This window comes from Temnothorax curvispinosus, unplaced genomic scaffold (genome assembly GCF_003070985.1).
Source record: "Temnothorax curvispinosus isolate PA1 unplaced genomic scaffold, ASM307098v1 QBEX01005133.1, whole genome shotgun sequence".
NCBI classification, from domain to species: Eukaryota; Metazoa; Arthropoda; class Insecta; order Hymenoptera; family Formicidae; genus Temnothorax; species Temnothorax curvispinosus.
Genome location: NW_020214913.1, coordinates 234,314 through 248,114, shown reverse-complemented (window position 1 = coordinate 248,114; position 13,801 = coordinate 234,314). Strand labels below are relative to the sequence as shown.

Below are 13,801 nucleotides of genomic sequence, written 5' to 3'. Positions count from 1 at the left end.
CGATGAAGAAACCAGCGCGGTTCTCTTCAAGCGAGAGGAAAAAAAAGAGGATAAAACGGCAATAACTGTAATAGATCCTCTGTTTCTGCACCGGACAAAGGAGTACGGTCAGGTAATAATGGTTCGGCTCGGATTTGGAAGGATGAGAATCCGCGACGAATAAGCCGAAGCCATAGCCGACCGTCCGTTTTTCGAAATCCAATGACACCGCCTGTGAGACGACGCATTCCCATTGTCTGCACACATCGGGGATGAAAATTTTCAGGGTGGTCGTCGTATTCCTCGAATCGCCGGGCTTCGTTTTCGGAAGAATTTTTCTCTTAACGAGCATGGTTCGCCGTATATTATAATCCTTCGCGAGCCCATAATAATTTCCCGTCCTTGCTATCGCAAACCAAATTCGCAGAATAATTTTGCCGTAGTGACGAGAGCGCTAGAAGCACTAGAGCTATACCTAAAGTTCATTCCCGTCCTGTAAACAATATTGTAAAATTAATCAAGCTTTAATGAGCTTGAGAAGCCACGTGCCGGATAGTTGCTCTACGCGATATTCATGTTCGACTGACGTTCGACCGACATGCTAATGCAGAACGTGATGAGACGGGGATCTAATTCGAAGACGAAGAATTTGTCACTATTCGCAGAAAGAGAAGCTCTCGATGACGCGGTGATAACTGATCGGCTTAAACGTGCGGTTACATGGGAAACGTCGCGATAAGACTTCACGTACACCCCGTGTGTTAACAGGAACGCTTTGTTCGGCATAAAGAAAGTGGAGGAGGAAACTCGGTGCATCTAAATATAGAAGTGACTGTCGCGAGGAGCTGCATGGCCATTAAGCCACGCTCACACCGCCTCCTTTCGCGTATGACCAGCGTTTCGAGATAATTCATGCATATGCCATCTAATTCTCGTATGTCTCGTTTGATTCCCGGACTCGCGTTTCCCGCAACTGATATTTTAACAGATTTTCCGTGGAAATCTCATACATTCTGACCTTTACCGTCAATCACGTTTGACTAATTCTTGAAAATGCAAATTCCGTCATCTCTGCGTAAGCATTTCCTGGTGTAAAAAAGTCTGACAATATACGAAAAATAATGAAAGAAGAATCGAGAATATAAAATAGAGTAACAATATTCTATTTCAGATCTGTATAATCGTGGGAATGCATTTTTAATAATCACAAAGCTAGAATTTTTATCAATTTCCTATATTAATATCAGTAAAGTTATGAGAGGAGAAAACGGAAAGAAAAAAATAGTTTTTTTTGTCGATTTAAAATCAATTTTGTTATATAAAGATTCATAGATAAAAAAATAAAAAACGTTTCACTTCGCATACATTCGCTATAATATTATTATAATAATATATATTATTATAAAACGGTTTTATTATTAATCCAATACGCTCTTACAATTGCAGCGGCAAAAATTCGACCATGTCGATGACAGGCTGCGATCTCTCAGGAGAGTATTCGATGAATTTTTTATCTGCCGTTCCGCTCGGTCGAGTACGTTTAATTTCGTCGGCAATCGGCTGCTGCGAAAAAGTTTTCGTTTGACCATGCGTATCGAACTTCCGTCGCGGACGGGAGAAAAAAACGCGAAGACGCCCTGTTACCAATTGAAAAGTTACGTGCTTAGGCGATTATAGATAACGGAAACGAATATTAGAGATTAGGGTTTATCGGGATTCCTGAGCTGGTGTCCCGATGGAAGGAAAAATCAAAGGGGTGCTCCAGGGGGTTAATTTCCATTTACGCGCGAATCCACCTCGTAAATATTCAGCTATCGAAGTGGAATTTATGCCGTCTGCCACGTTAAGCCGATTCCGCGACCGGTCTCCCAAGCCCGATGACAGAACGCCGGCACCACCGACACCATAAATAAGCAGCCGCAAAAATTCCGATCGTTGCGAGTCGCGTCGCGACCGCCTTACACGCTCCATAAACACCTCCCGCAACAATGTAAGATAACGCCATTGTGCGTTGAGATATGAGGTGAAAGAGAGAGATAGGGGAGAGGGAAATGTAGGAAACGCGTTATTTATTATATCCTTTGGGGATAAGCGCCCTGGAGGAAAGTTCGCGGATCAAAAATAGAAAAAGGAGTGTCGCGGAAAAACTTTCCAACGCGATGCCCTGTAAACGCGCGTCTGAAGCGAGAGACCATCGAGATCATCAAGCAATGTTCTTTGCGCTGCACGATGAAACATGGATCCATATTGATGTTACACTGGTGATAAACAAGCCTCTCAGTAACCAAATCGATCAATTCCGCTTTTTGTTCTTAATTTTAATATTAGAACACATGATTACGACTTCATCAGTTTTCTATATTTTATTTTTATGGAATTAATTAGTTTGGCTTCTGAAAAGCTTATATAGTAGCGCATGATATAATAAAATATATATACATACGAATGTTATGAATGTTTTAAGACGTAATCTAGGCTGACTAGGCTCTATAATGCTCGTCCTGCTTCTTCGTTCGGACGCGCGGGGCTAGAATTCTGATTAATTGTTTCTCGTCGAGGGACACCAGAGGGTCTCTGAAAGAGGGGCTTGTAGACCAATTGTTAAAAAGAGTGAGAGAAAGAAGGAGATGTCAAGAGACGATCCAGTTACAACGAGACGCGAACTTCGCCCGCGGTCGGACACAATTATATTTGATTCGCCTTATCCGCGCGAGCAAGCGCTCCCTCTCTCTCTCTCTCTCTCTCTCGTGGTCTCTTTCTCTCTCTCTTTCTCTCTTCTTCTCTCGCAGACGTTCGTTCACCTACGCGTCGAACGACACACCAACGTCGTCGTCGCCGATGTGTTTATGAACGACAACGCGAGAGAGACAAAGGAGATATGCGTATGTACGACGAATGCTTCGCTCGCTGCTGATTCGCGTTTCAATAGTTCTCCATTCCTTCCTTTTCTTTCTCTATCTCTTCTCTCTCTTTCTCCGTCTCTCCCTCGTATTTTTCCCTCTTTGCCGTCGCACGTGCGTCGCCCCTTTACCCGTGTGCGCTTTACGGCACGGCGATACGCGGCAAAGGATACTGACCGATTGGAAGCCTTTTACGACCGGACGCCACATCGTCGTCGTCATCGTCATCGTCATCGAACGTCTCTCGTTTCTACATTCCGCAGGCGTTCAGGTGGTGAGAATTCACCCGAGACGGGTCGCGTCGGCCGAGACGATGATTCGCGCACGTTTTGCAACGATCGTGCGGACCGATCCGATGTCCCTTCTTGAGCGAATTATGTGCAATCGCACGTACGATATAGACGGAAAAGGGAAATGACTCGTTCAGATTTATGCTCAGGCTCTGAGCAACGTCGTCGGCGCAACTGACTCTCGACGCTCGGGCACTCACGGTTTACGCGATGCCTTCTTTCTGGCGAACTATAGCTTGTTGGAAGAGAGTAACGAGACATGAAATAGATCACGTAACAGGAACAACAGTATTACGAGCGACAATTAAATTCTCGCATCCGTTCTGAGATCACGAGTTCGTAGAAATTGCGATCAATCGGGCACGAGGATCTTTAATGACGATAACGAATCGCCTGTCTGCGCGCTTCATTGATCGAAAAAGAACACTCGCCATTAATTTAACGCCCACTCGCTATCTCACTCCGTGGACTGTGAATTGTGTGCGGGTGCATATAACTGTGAGTTGAAATGCCATCGACACGCGTCGCACGTTCTCGAGGCGACGCGACGGTTCTCAATCGTTCTCGCTCCGCGCTGCCTCGCGATTTAAAAACCGCCAATCGATGCGAGAGTACAACCGCATGAGATCAACTCTGGAAACCGAATAGAAAATAAATCAGAATGTAGCTGGTAACTGTGGTCAAGAATTTCGGTTTTTAACCGAAGTATTTTACTACCTAGATCCTAACCACTTGTGTCTATTCTTGTTTCGAGGATGACTAGACAGCAAATCTGACCAACTTCTGGTCATGTGGCAATTAGTTTGGGACCAGAATTACCTAGAAATTTTTTGAAAAAGAAGATATAATATTTTTTTTATTTATCTGTAAATTACTTGTTTTAAAACAAAATTATAAACATTTATTGTACGCAATAATCGAAAATTTACAAAAGAAAACTCGAGATAAGTGAGAAACTATAGATCTTTTTTATTTATGCCTTCTGTTATGGTCGATCCATTGAAAAAATTTCCCTCTTTTTTTTATCATTTAAACTTCTGAAATTCCGTGATAATTTTACTCGCATTGTACTCGCCTGTGTTATTCATAATTACATTTCTATTATATCATATTTTTTATTATGCCTCCCTCGAACTTGTTTTTTTTCTCTTATTTCGTCATATTGTTATCACACTTTTCAGCTACGCTTCAGTATGAATTTAATCGTCTGGCCCTGTGCGAGCTTCCGTTATTTCGGATCTTTGCCTCGTTCTCTCAAATTCTTGTTATCCCATCTCGAAATTGAATCGTCACGCGGTACGGTTGGTGCGGTTCGATCACGTAGCGCGAGTCGGCACGCCGTGGATCTTTGATGAAACTATTTGGACTTCTCGTTAGGTCGGCGAAGCTAATCGAGAGACATAGAGAGAAGCGCACTTGTGTATGTGTTGACGTACTCGTGTGCATGTGTGCGTATGTATACAGTATCATTTCCACGGCGCAGATGGTGCGGTCGGTCGCCCAGAGACGTATACGTATATCGTTACGATCATTGATCTGTTTTATTCCTCTCTCGCACGTAGAGCGCGACGGGCCGTGGCTGCAGCCCGCGATCGTTACTCTATGCGCCACCTTGCCGTGTTCCAGAGATGAAGGGAGATGAGAGGGCAGGAGGGAGAGAGAAAGAGAGAGAAGTGCCAGTATCGATTCCGGCGAACTATATATCCGCGAAAGAAGCTGTACCTCGCCTCCTCGGCCGAGAGGACTGCACTTTCCTCCTACGCCAGGACGACCCACGAGGACCGTGCCGTGATTATTGACGCACGAGTCAGGATTCCGCAAGGGAAGTCCTTGACGCGTGCATATTGCGAATGAAATGAAATGAAATGAGCCTTTAACGTATCGTAAGCGTGATAAGCTGCTGAGACCATTAATCCTGGCGCAATAAACAGGTGTGTCTTGTGTGTCAACGAGAACTGATTGATAAACCGATGTGTGATATATTAAAAAGAAAGAAATAAAACGCAGAGTAACTATGAAAATCGGATCGGTGAAGTAATAGTAGCGATTATTCGAATAATTTGCACCTCTTCGCATCGGGGAACCCGTGATCTCCAACGTTGATTGATCCGAATCCCGCTGTTTGTCACCGTCGATCGATCTCGAGTGAGCTGACAAAGTGCTCTGTCGTCTTTACGCGACATCGTGGGGCGACCGGACAGCGCGAGGAAACGAGATCGAGCGGCCGAAGGAAAGAAAAAGAAAGAGACGGAGCAGAAGGAGGAAAAGTACATAGCCTCCTCCGTCATGGTGCCGGTGGGGACGCCGAGACGGCCCTGAGCAGCGCGAAGATTACCGGACCCAAGGACGTCGCGGGCCTCAGATTCTCTCGCTCCCTCTCTCCTCTCTCGTTTCCTCTTTCTTCGTTCTTCTGTTCCCTTCTCTCCCTCGATCCCCCTACGCTTTTCGCGGGACCGACGAAAGCGTTTTTCAATCCGCGATAGTATAAGGACCCGATAGGATCTTATCTTGTTTAGCCTCATATTAGGCCCGACTGATGATTGAAAACTTCGACTCGATTGTAACGAGAAATTCGTGTGTAACGCAGATAATTTCTGGTTATAATCGAGAATTCTTGTTGTACTTCGATGTTACGAGGAATCTTTAGTGCGTTCGAAATCGACGAGACGTCCCGTATATTTTACGTTTCTCGTAGGACGGTGAATAAAATCGACGAGGACGACTCGGGCTTTGGGAACTCGTTCGCTGACTCATTTCCATTCCCGTCGATTTGTCTCACTTAACTCCGACGACCGGCCGTCGAGACGAGTAGTCACCCTCCTACACTAAATCACTATACTTTCTCTGCCGATGCGTTTCTTAACTCCGGCACTGCTCGCCCGATACTTTCCAGGCATCGTCATAATCGCCGATACTTTTTAGGCATCGTATCGTCGATACTGTTCAGGTATCGTATCGCCGATAGCAACATCCCTGTTCCAAAATATTCTCTGGAGAAAATCTATCTCTATTTTGTCTTTAATTCCTAGCGGTTGGTCTCCCCTCATCCCTCTGACGGAGACGGACCCCTCGGGACGGTTGCTCTCTCTCAGGACCCAAAGTTCCCCTCCCATCACTATTTCCTCTTTTCACGTATATGCACATCTCCCTCTCTCTCTCTCTCGTCATGTCTATCTCTATTTCGCTCCTCTCTTCTTCGTCTTCTACTTCGCCGAGTTAACACGCCGATACGCACACGTGGGCCGGCGTGTGCACGCACACACACCGACTGTGGGTCGTGTCCTTCGGACCGTTGCTGCCTCGGCAGTTAGCAACAGCACGGCCGCCGCACGGCCGGAAATACCGGGTGTCCGAATACCATCGAGACCATCCGTTTGAACACCGCGTGTAAAGGCGTTTAAGGATCTGCGGGATGTAACGAACGAGCGGATGAACCTTGTGCCGGAAAAAGAACCATGTCGCGTCGCTGTCACTGCGCGCAAGGCATTGGGGACTTAATCGTCGATCCGTTAATTTTTTCTCTCATGCACAGGAAAGCGAGCACTTTCGTATACGAATATTTGCGCGAAGAAACTGCACGTTGACCAGTCGATCCTATCTGAATTCATTTCCGAAAAATAACTGTGATTCTATTATATGCCTTTTCGTTCAACCAACGTGATATTCTCGAATGTACCCGCGTGAAACTCCGCGGAAAATGATAGTTGCCGTCTCCGGGGCATAACTTGTAATCCCCTGGCTGAAAGATTAAGCTCCTCTTTCACGAGAATTCGGCGAAAATCGACGAGAGAACAGAGAGAGAGAGAGAGAGAGAGAGAGAGAGAGAGAGATTTTATATCTGCTAGCTAGCTATTATTCTATTGCAATAGCATCTCGCGACATCCGGCATGTTCACCGTGGAAAATACATCGGATATAACAGTTCCTGCTGACTGTTAAAAAATTGTTTATATTCGGCAGAATTCAATGCGGCGCTTAAATGCGTGGAAATGCCTTTAGAAAAATGGAATTTCGCGCCGGTTGGATTGACCGAACCGCTCTCTGTCCTTTTTCTCTTACAACGTCAATTTTTCGTACGTTTGCGACAGAATATATTCCTCGCAATATTTTCGCGTATTTTCCCTAATCGACGCTGAACGTACCAAATGTGAAATTAACGCTCGAATGACGCATCTGGATCGTAGTCTACGTCCGACCGATTTCCGTTTGTCGTGGACAAGATTGCCCAGAAATTCCTTTTCACCACAAAGGGCTCGAAATGGAAGCGATGATGTCAGAGCAGGCATGACAAACGCAAAAGGAACGTATTTCGATCGTAGGTTCCAAGAGAAATAAAGGAACCGCATCCGAGACACCCTGTATGTCAAACGTTCATTTTGCAAGTGCGATACGTGAAGTCTCGAGGCGAGTTCAAGCGCGACGTACTATCTATACGCCTGTTTTATCGAGATTTCAAGAAGTTCGACTTACTGTCACTTTCATAATGGACGACTTAACTCGATATATCGGGCGAGATTCTAAAAGAACATTTTATCTAATCTACGGGACCGATATTGCACACAGCTACTTCGTGGTCGCTTTAAAAATACGAGGACTCGCATCTTATTCAGTGCCGGGGTGCTCTATTTCTGAGGGTGACTTTTTTTGGAATTGCGGCAGTCTTTCTAAATCTTTCGTCCAGGGGAGAGGAGATTCTTGCGAGTTCTGCGACCCCGTTATAGGATGACGCTGAAAAATTGATACTGATATTCTTAGGAGAAACATCCCTCTAAGGGCTCGCGATAATCTGTAATTAATTTTTTAAGCTACGGACAAGTCAAACGGACAGAAGTTTGACTTTTTCGAAAAGATCATGTCACACAAATATCGCAATGGATTCTATCCTAAACATAACACGTTACAAATACGTACCCTTATCTTCCTCGTTGCGAAAACGCGATGCATTTCCGTTGCATTAACGTCATCACACTTTCGTGGAACGCGTCTGGCGTACTTGCGCTCGTGAGCAGAATATCATCGATCATGCCTTTAATAGCGAATGCACTTGTAACTTACAATTACCTTTTCCCCGCGTAGCGCGAGGCAGAACATACTATGTTGATAAAAGTTTAGGTAATCTACAGCGATAATGATTTTACGATTATCCCGCGTGATATAATAATCGGTAATTTGCAAGAATCTCTCGGAAGCGATAAATTGGCGGCGATGCGGTACTTTTAACCCGACTTCCGTGACTCGCGTATATGCACTCGCTAATCGAGGCTTTAACGCCTGTGTTACAGGAGAAGAACTCCTTCCTGAATTACAACGTGTCCTGCATCCTAACGCTACCGCCTTACCAGAGACAGGGCTACGGCCGGCTTCTCATCGATTTCAGTAAGTATGTCCAATTTATTATATGCACGTCTCTTACGACGACAAGGAGCGCGTTTCCGATTTTTTTCCACGAATTTTTTCAAAAGAATCACCATCGTTGCTAATAGATTACACTACACATTTAGCGAGCTGGTAAACGCGACTATATATCTCTATATTTGCTATGTAACGTTTAAAGCGTCTCTCACTTATTGTTCTCTTATTCATTTTTCATTTTTTTAAGACTTTCGTTAACCTCATCCGAGATCGCGATCAATATCATCGTCAATGTTCGAGACCGCGATCGACATTATTGCAGAGTGCGTGAACGCGCTTGACGCTTAAACGCGCCGCGGAATGCGCGATCGCTTCCTCTCCTCGCATCACGTGACAATTCAGTCGCCGACGACGAACCCGATACGCGCGGCGATTCCTCGTCGACGGTCGTCGTCGCCACCGACGCGCACGCACGGACACACGCGTGTGCCCGCGCGCGAGCGCGAGTCGGCCGCGGCGCGGTGCGACGAGGCGCGTAGCGCGTAGCTTTGATAATTAAACGCGGGGGCTTTTTGCCGTGACGTCATTTTCATTGATGCCGAGCGAGCGTCGGCGGCGTCGGTGGCGGGCATCGCGGCGCTACTACACCGGTAGTAGTATGAGGGGGAAAGAGGGGGTTGCGCCGGGAGTTGGTTGGTTGGTTGGTCGAGGGTCGACGTACTGTGCCGCCGTGGTGTGTCGGCCGGTCGACGGGGGTAGCGGGAGAAGGGAAGGGTGATTTCACAACCCCGCCGGCTTTTCCGCGAGCGAGACGACACCCCCTCTCCCTCTCTCTCTCTCTCGCTCTCTCTTTTTCCTCCACCCCTTCTGCATCCAGTGCCGGTGCCATCGACTCCGCCGCCGGCTGTATTTCGACTGTACAAGGCTGGCGCTACGAGCCTGTGCGCCCCTACGCGAGACATCGCACCCCTCCTCGAATGGATTCGGTAACGTTTATTTTTCTGCAGAAAAACATACAGGGCGGAGAGTTGCCTAAGCATTAAATTACAATGTCCAAACTTACTCTATATAGTGAAAGTATATTTAAATCCATTTAAACTATTTCGAACGAGAGAGCGTTTCTAACGTTTGTTTAGATATTTTTTTACTATTTTGATTCATTATTTTATATTTAACCCCTTTGTACTATAGTTCCTTATCACTGCTTATCATTCTATATTTTTATTGTCGCTATTGTATTAATTATGTTCAACATGTATATCAATCGATTAATGAATCCTACCTTCAGCGCGTAATATTAATGTATAAAAATTCCATGTGTAACATTTCAACAAAAAACGTCGTAATTTTCTAATTTCCTTCATAAATCCGTAAACTTGATGCGTATCGGAGCGATCACGTATCGATACCGCTTCCGCAGTATCGCGGATATCGTCAGCGCCCCTGATAACGGCGATGGTGGTGGTGGTGATGGTGAACAGTGTAGCGTTAGGTTGGAGAGCGAAGTGGTCTGTGGAAAGTGCGACGCCCGGCGTCTCGCCGCATCGATCGACCCCCCCACGACCAACCGCCGCCACCGACGTCGACGTCGCGTACACGCGTGCAGACACGCGTGCGGGCTACGCGTACACCCGCGCTTCCTGTCTCACGCACGCGGCGCGTCCTCCTCTCCTGGGCGACCGCTCCTCCGCACACCTTGATCCCTACAGTACGGGCTTCCTGTACCTGCCCTATACCGCCACTGCCACCGTCGCCGCGCCTCCCGCTCTCGCCGTCGACTCTCCTCCTCTCTCTCTCTCTCTCTCTCTCTCCCCGCTTGACGCAGGACGCCCGAAGGGCTCGGAATCGTATGACCTCTCGTGACCTCGCTCCACTATCCCTATGTAGGATTGGCAGGGTCACCGACGCCCTTTCCCTACACCTAGGGACGAAGGGTACACGCCAGTTACACGGTGGGGGAGGGCACCAAAAGGACGGGAAAGGGGGGGTGAGAATCAGTGAGGGTTTACCGCCGCAACAATGCTGCGACTGGGCAGGCATCTCTCGCCTTCTCGTCAAAGGGGCAAAGGACGAATACGTATGATATCGCATCTCGTTGCGATATCATTCAGCCAGACCAGTACAAACTGGTCCTCCCATTGACGCGGTATTTCTTTCTTTTTTTCTCAAGGTTGCCGAAGTCGGATCGTCCTCATTCCAAAGAGAGCAATTACAAGGGAGGGAAAGGGTTGCGCCTCGATCTAACAACCAAAGCTGCAGCGAAATAAACGTACCTTATATAACGAAGCGATCGAATCTCGTAGACTCAACCCTTTCTTCTTGTGCTGAAATTAAAGCGGATTTGCAGGAGAAATACAGATGGAAATATTTAAACAGGAAAATTGCTACATTTATTGAATATAAATATATGTATTAAGAAAGAGATACGAAATTTTTTTTTCCCCAATTGTAACTTAAGATCGTTGAACCAGAAGCATCTTTTCGAAGCTTAATACATATTAACATCGCAGCATCTGTTCGGATATTTTGGAGCCTTTTCATTAAGCTATAAAATTTCGAGCTCATTTATCGAGATATTTTTTCTTAGTTCTAATATAATTGTTTTATGTACCTTCGAATAAAGATGTATTGCATGGTAATTGTGAATTACTTCTAAATCAAGTTGAAATCCCATTACCGTTTTACGAAATATCGCGATTCTGCCATCCGGTACTCCACTAAAATGCACGAAAGATAAATATTCCTAGTGAGTTGTAAATCTCCCCGTCAGTGATTTTTCGACCGCGGGGCAACGAACTACTTTCAACAACATCCAATTTTACCGTATACGCGCGTTCTTTTCGCGATTCGCACCCTCGTTCGCCCTGCGCCCTTCGCTTCGTCGTGCCGACCCTGCCCGAGACTGGGACGTTCCCTCCCTTCCTCTCGGCACGCCGATCCATCTTCCTTTCTCCCACCTCCCGGCGGTCACCGTTTTCCTCTTTCTCGAATTTCCACCCTCGAATTTCCTCCCCTCTGCCAGTTCTCCATTCTCTCTCCCTCTCCCTCCCGCTCGCTCTCCATCCTTTCCCTACGCCGATCCCGAAAGTCTGCAAACTGAACGGACGCGTAATGAATGCGTTCCACCCTCCCAAAGTAATCAGCGATGAAATGGAGAGGGGGGCGAGGAGGAGCGGGGTGAGCCCGCAGAGTACCGAAGGCGGGCGGAGAGGGAGGATAGAAGTGTCCTCTCTGCCGACGGAGATACGCGGCCTGTGAAGGTGGAGGAGATGGAGCGGCGCGGCGTGGTCGTTGAACCCTTCGCCGGCCGGGAACACCCTGAAACGGGAACGAAAACGTGGACGCGGGATCGGCATGTCCTGGTCCGGGGATACGTCTCTCCCGTTTTGTCCGTAAAGAGGCTGAAGCTTCTCCTCCGGACGAGCACGAGGAAGAGTCGAGTGGAGCCGTCTGCGCCGATCTCTGCGAGATCGCGCGATAGATGCGTATCAGACACGACCTTGAAGCTGGGTCGGATCTACGGTCGGATCAAGGACCTTGGAGAACTTTGCATGAGCGAGGAGACATCGCGATGTGCCCCCCCTTTCAAGATCTTCTACAATTTCGAATTAAGGAAACTAAGACAATAAAGTTTTACTCTCACTGTTAATTCATCGGTCGTGTCTCGCGGATTGCTTTAATCCGCAAGACGGAAGTAAACTTTTAATACCGAGGTCCGAATACGGGAGGTACGCCCGCGGATAAGTGTCCCGAGATTTCAGATATGAAGAGACTCGGGACAATGAATCAAAGGTGTGCCCCTCGCCCGGCGCCGCAGATAATCTCTTAACACTTAATTATCTCGCGCTTTGATCCATCAGTCGTGCGGAAACGACACATTCGGAGCTTTAAATATAAACCGTCTTCCGGGGCGGCGAGATTTATTCGGCGGAAGGCGGCAGCGGGAGAGATCACTTTGCTAATGAGGGAGCTTTTGAACTTACCGGCGGAGCGGAAGGTAATTTCGGGAATGCGACGTTAACGCGAACGACACGACGTACGCCGGAAATACTATCGCGAATCCATCGTCCACGTCCTAATACCGTGTACGCGTGCAAAGTGCAGTCGCACCTATACTCGCCACGGAGTTCACGAAATCCATGCAAAACGCGGACGAACGAGCGAGAGCTCGGGGTCCATTAAATCCCGTCCCTCTCGAGATTGACTTTTACATATATCCCAACCTTGAATCCCGCGGATTCAATCCTGTCTCTTAGAAGCTTCTCGCGCGCTCTCGGTGACTCGTGTCACTCCAGCAAGAATCTTCATAGAAGATAATTCTCAAATTCACATCGCGAACGTAAAATGATGAGGATTACCAAACAGAGTATCCGTCTCGTTATGAATTCTGTCGTCCGATTTTCCCCCCCCGACGAAACCCGAATCGACGTTCAACCGAAAACGAAGTCAGTTTTCAGTCGATTTTCAACATTGTCATCTGGAACCACAGAAAAGGAATCAACGTTGAGTTGGCGATCGTAGATTTCACCTGCGTCAGTTCTGATAAGAGTCGCCCATCGATCGACGGCGTCGGCGTTTAAATGCGCGCGTTATCGATCTCCGACTCTCGGGTTGCGGTAGATCTGGATCAGGCATTTAAGTCGCCCTCTGAAAAACGGGTTTTCAACCGGTCCGTCGGATAATTCCATTGACGTAGACGGACGGACGGACGAATGGCGCGCAACGGACGATTTCGTCGATTCACCAGCGCAAGCAGGCAGGCCGCGCGGCATGAAACGCCTCGGGGTGCCTTCTCTCTCCTCCTCGGCCCCCTGGCTGTCTATATATTTTTCTTTGATGCCTCGTCGCAGAATACTTGGGACAAACGAGGCGGAACGGACTTTCAACCGGGAGCAGACGGGCACCCAGGGCCGAGTCCGTTTCCGCCGGGCCCGCCGCCACTTGTTATGTTCCGCTCAACTTTAAGTGTATAATAGGATTTCGTTGTCCAATTATGCTTTAGAAATTTCACTCAACAAGTGCTCGCCAGTCCCGACCGGTGTTGCACCTTGAAAACTATTGCCGCAATATTTCTTTGTCCCGACAGTTACTATAAATTACTGGCATTACCTCGAATTACGATTTTCTTAAAGTGGGACTATTGAATATTTTAAATTTTGTCACTCTTATTTTCTTCAAAGGAAATTACCAGTTGATGAATTTTACTGACACGTACGAGAAGTTGGCGCCTGCACTAATAAATAATTTAATTTAATTAAAAAAAAATAGCATAAATATTTAA

General features: G+C 47.1%; 1 protein-coding gene across 2 annotated transcripts in view; it reads left to right on the top strand.

The window, feature by feature from the left end:
- The window catches only part of LOC112454560 (histone acetyltransferase KAT7), a 30,435-nt gene that overhangs the window by 13,045 nt on the left and 3,589 nt on the right, over window positions 1-13,801 (top strand). For both annotated transcript variants that reach the window (XM_025016028.1, XM_025016029.1), the window contains exon 10: window positions 8,451-8,544. In XM_025016028.1, the coding sequence (XP_024871796.1) occupies window positions 8,451-8,544 (94 nt within the window). The remainder of the gene's footprint in view (window positions 1-8,450; window positions 8,545-13,801) is intronic.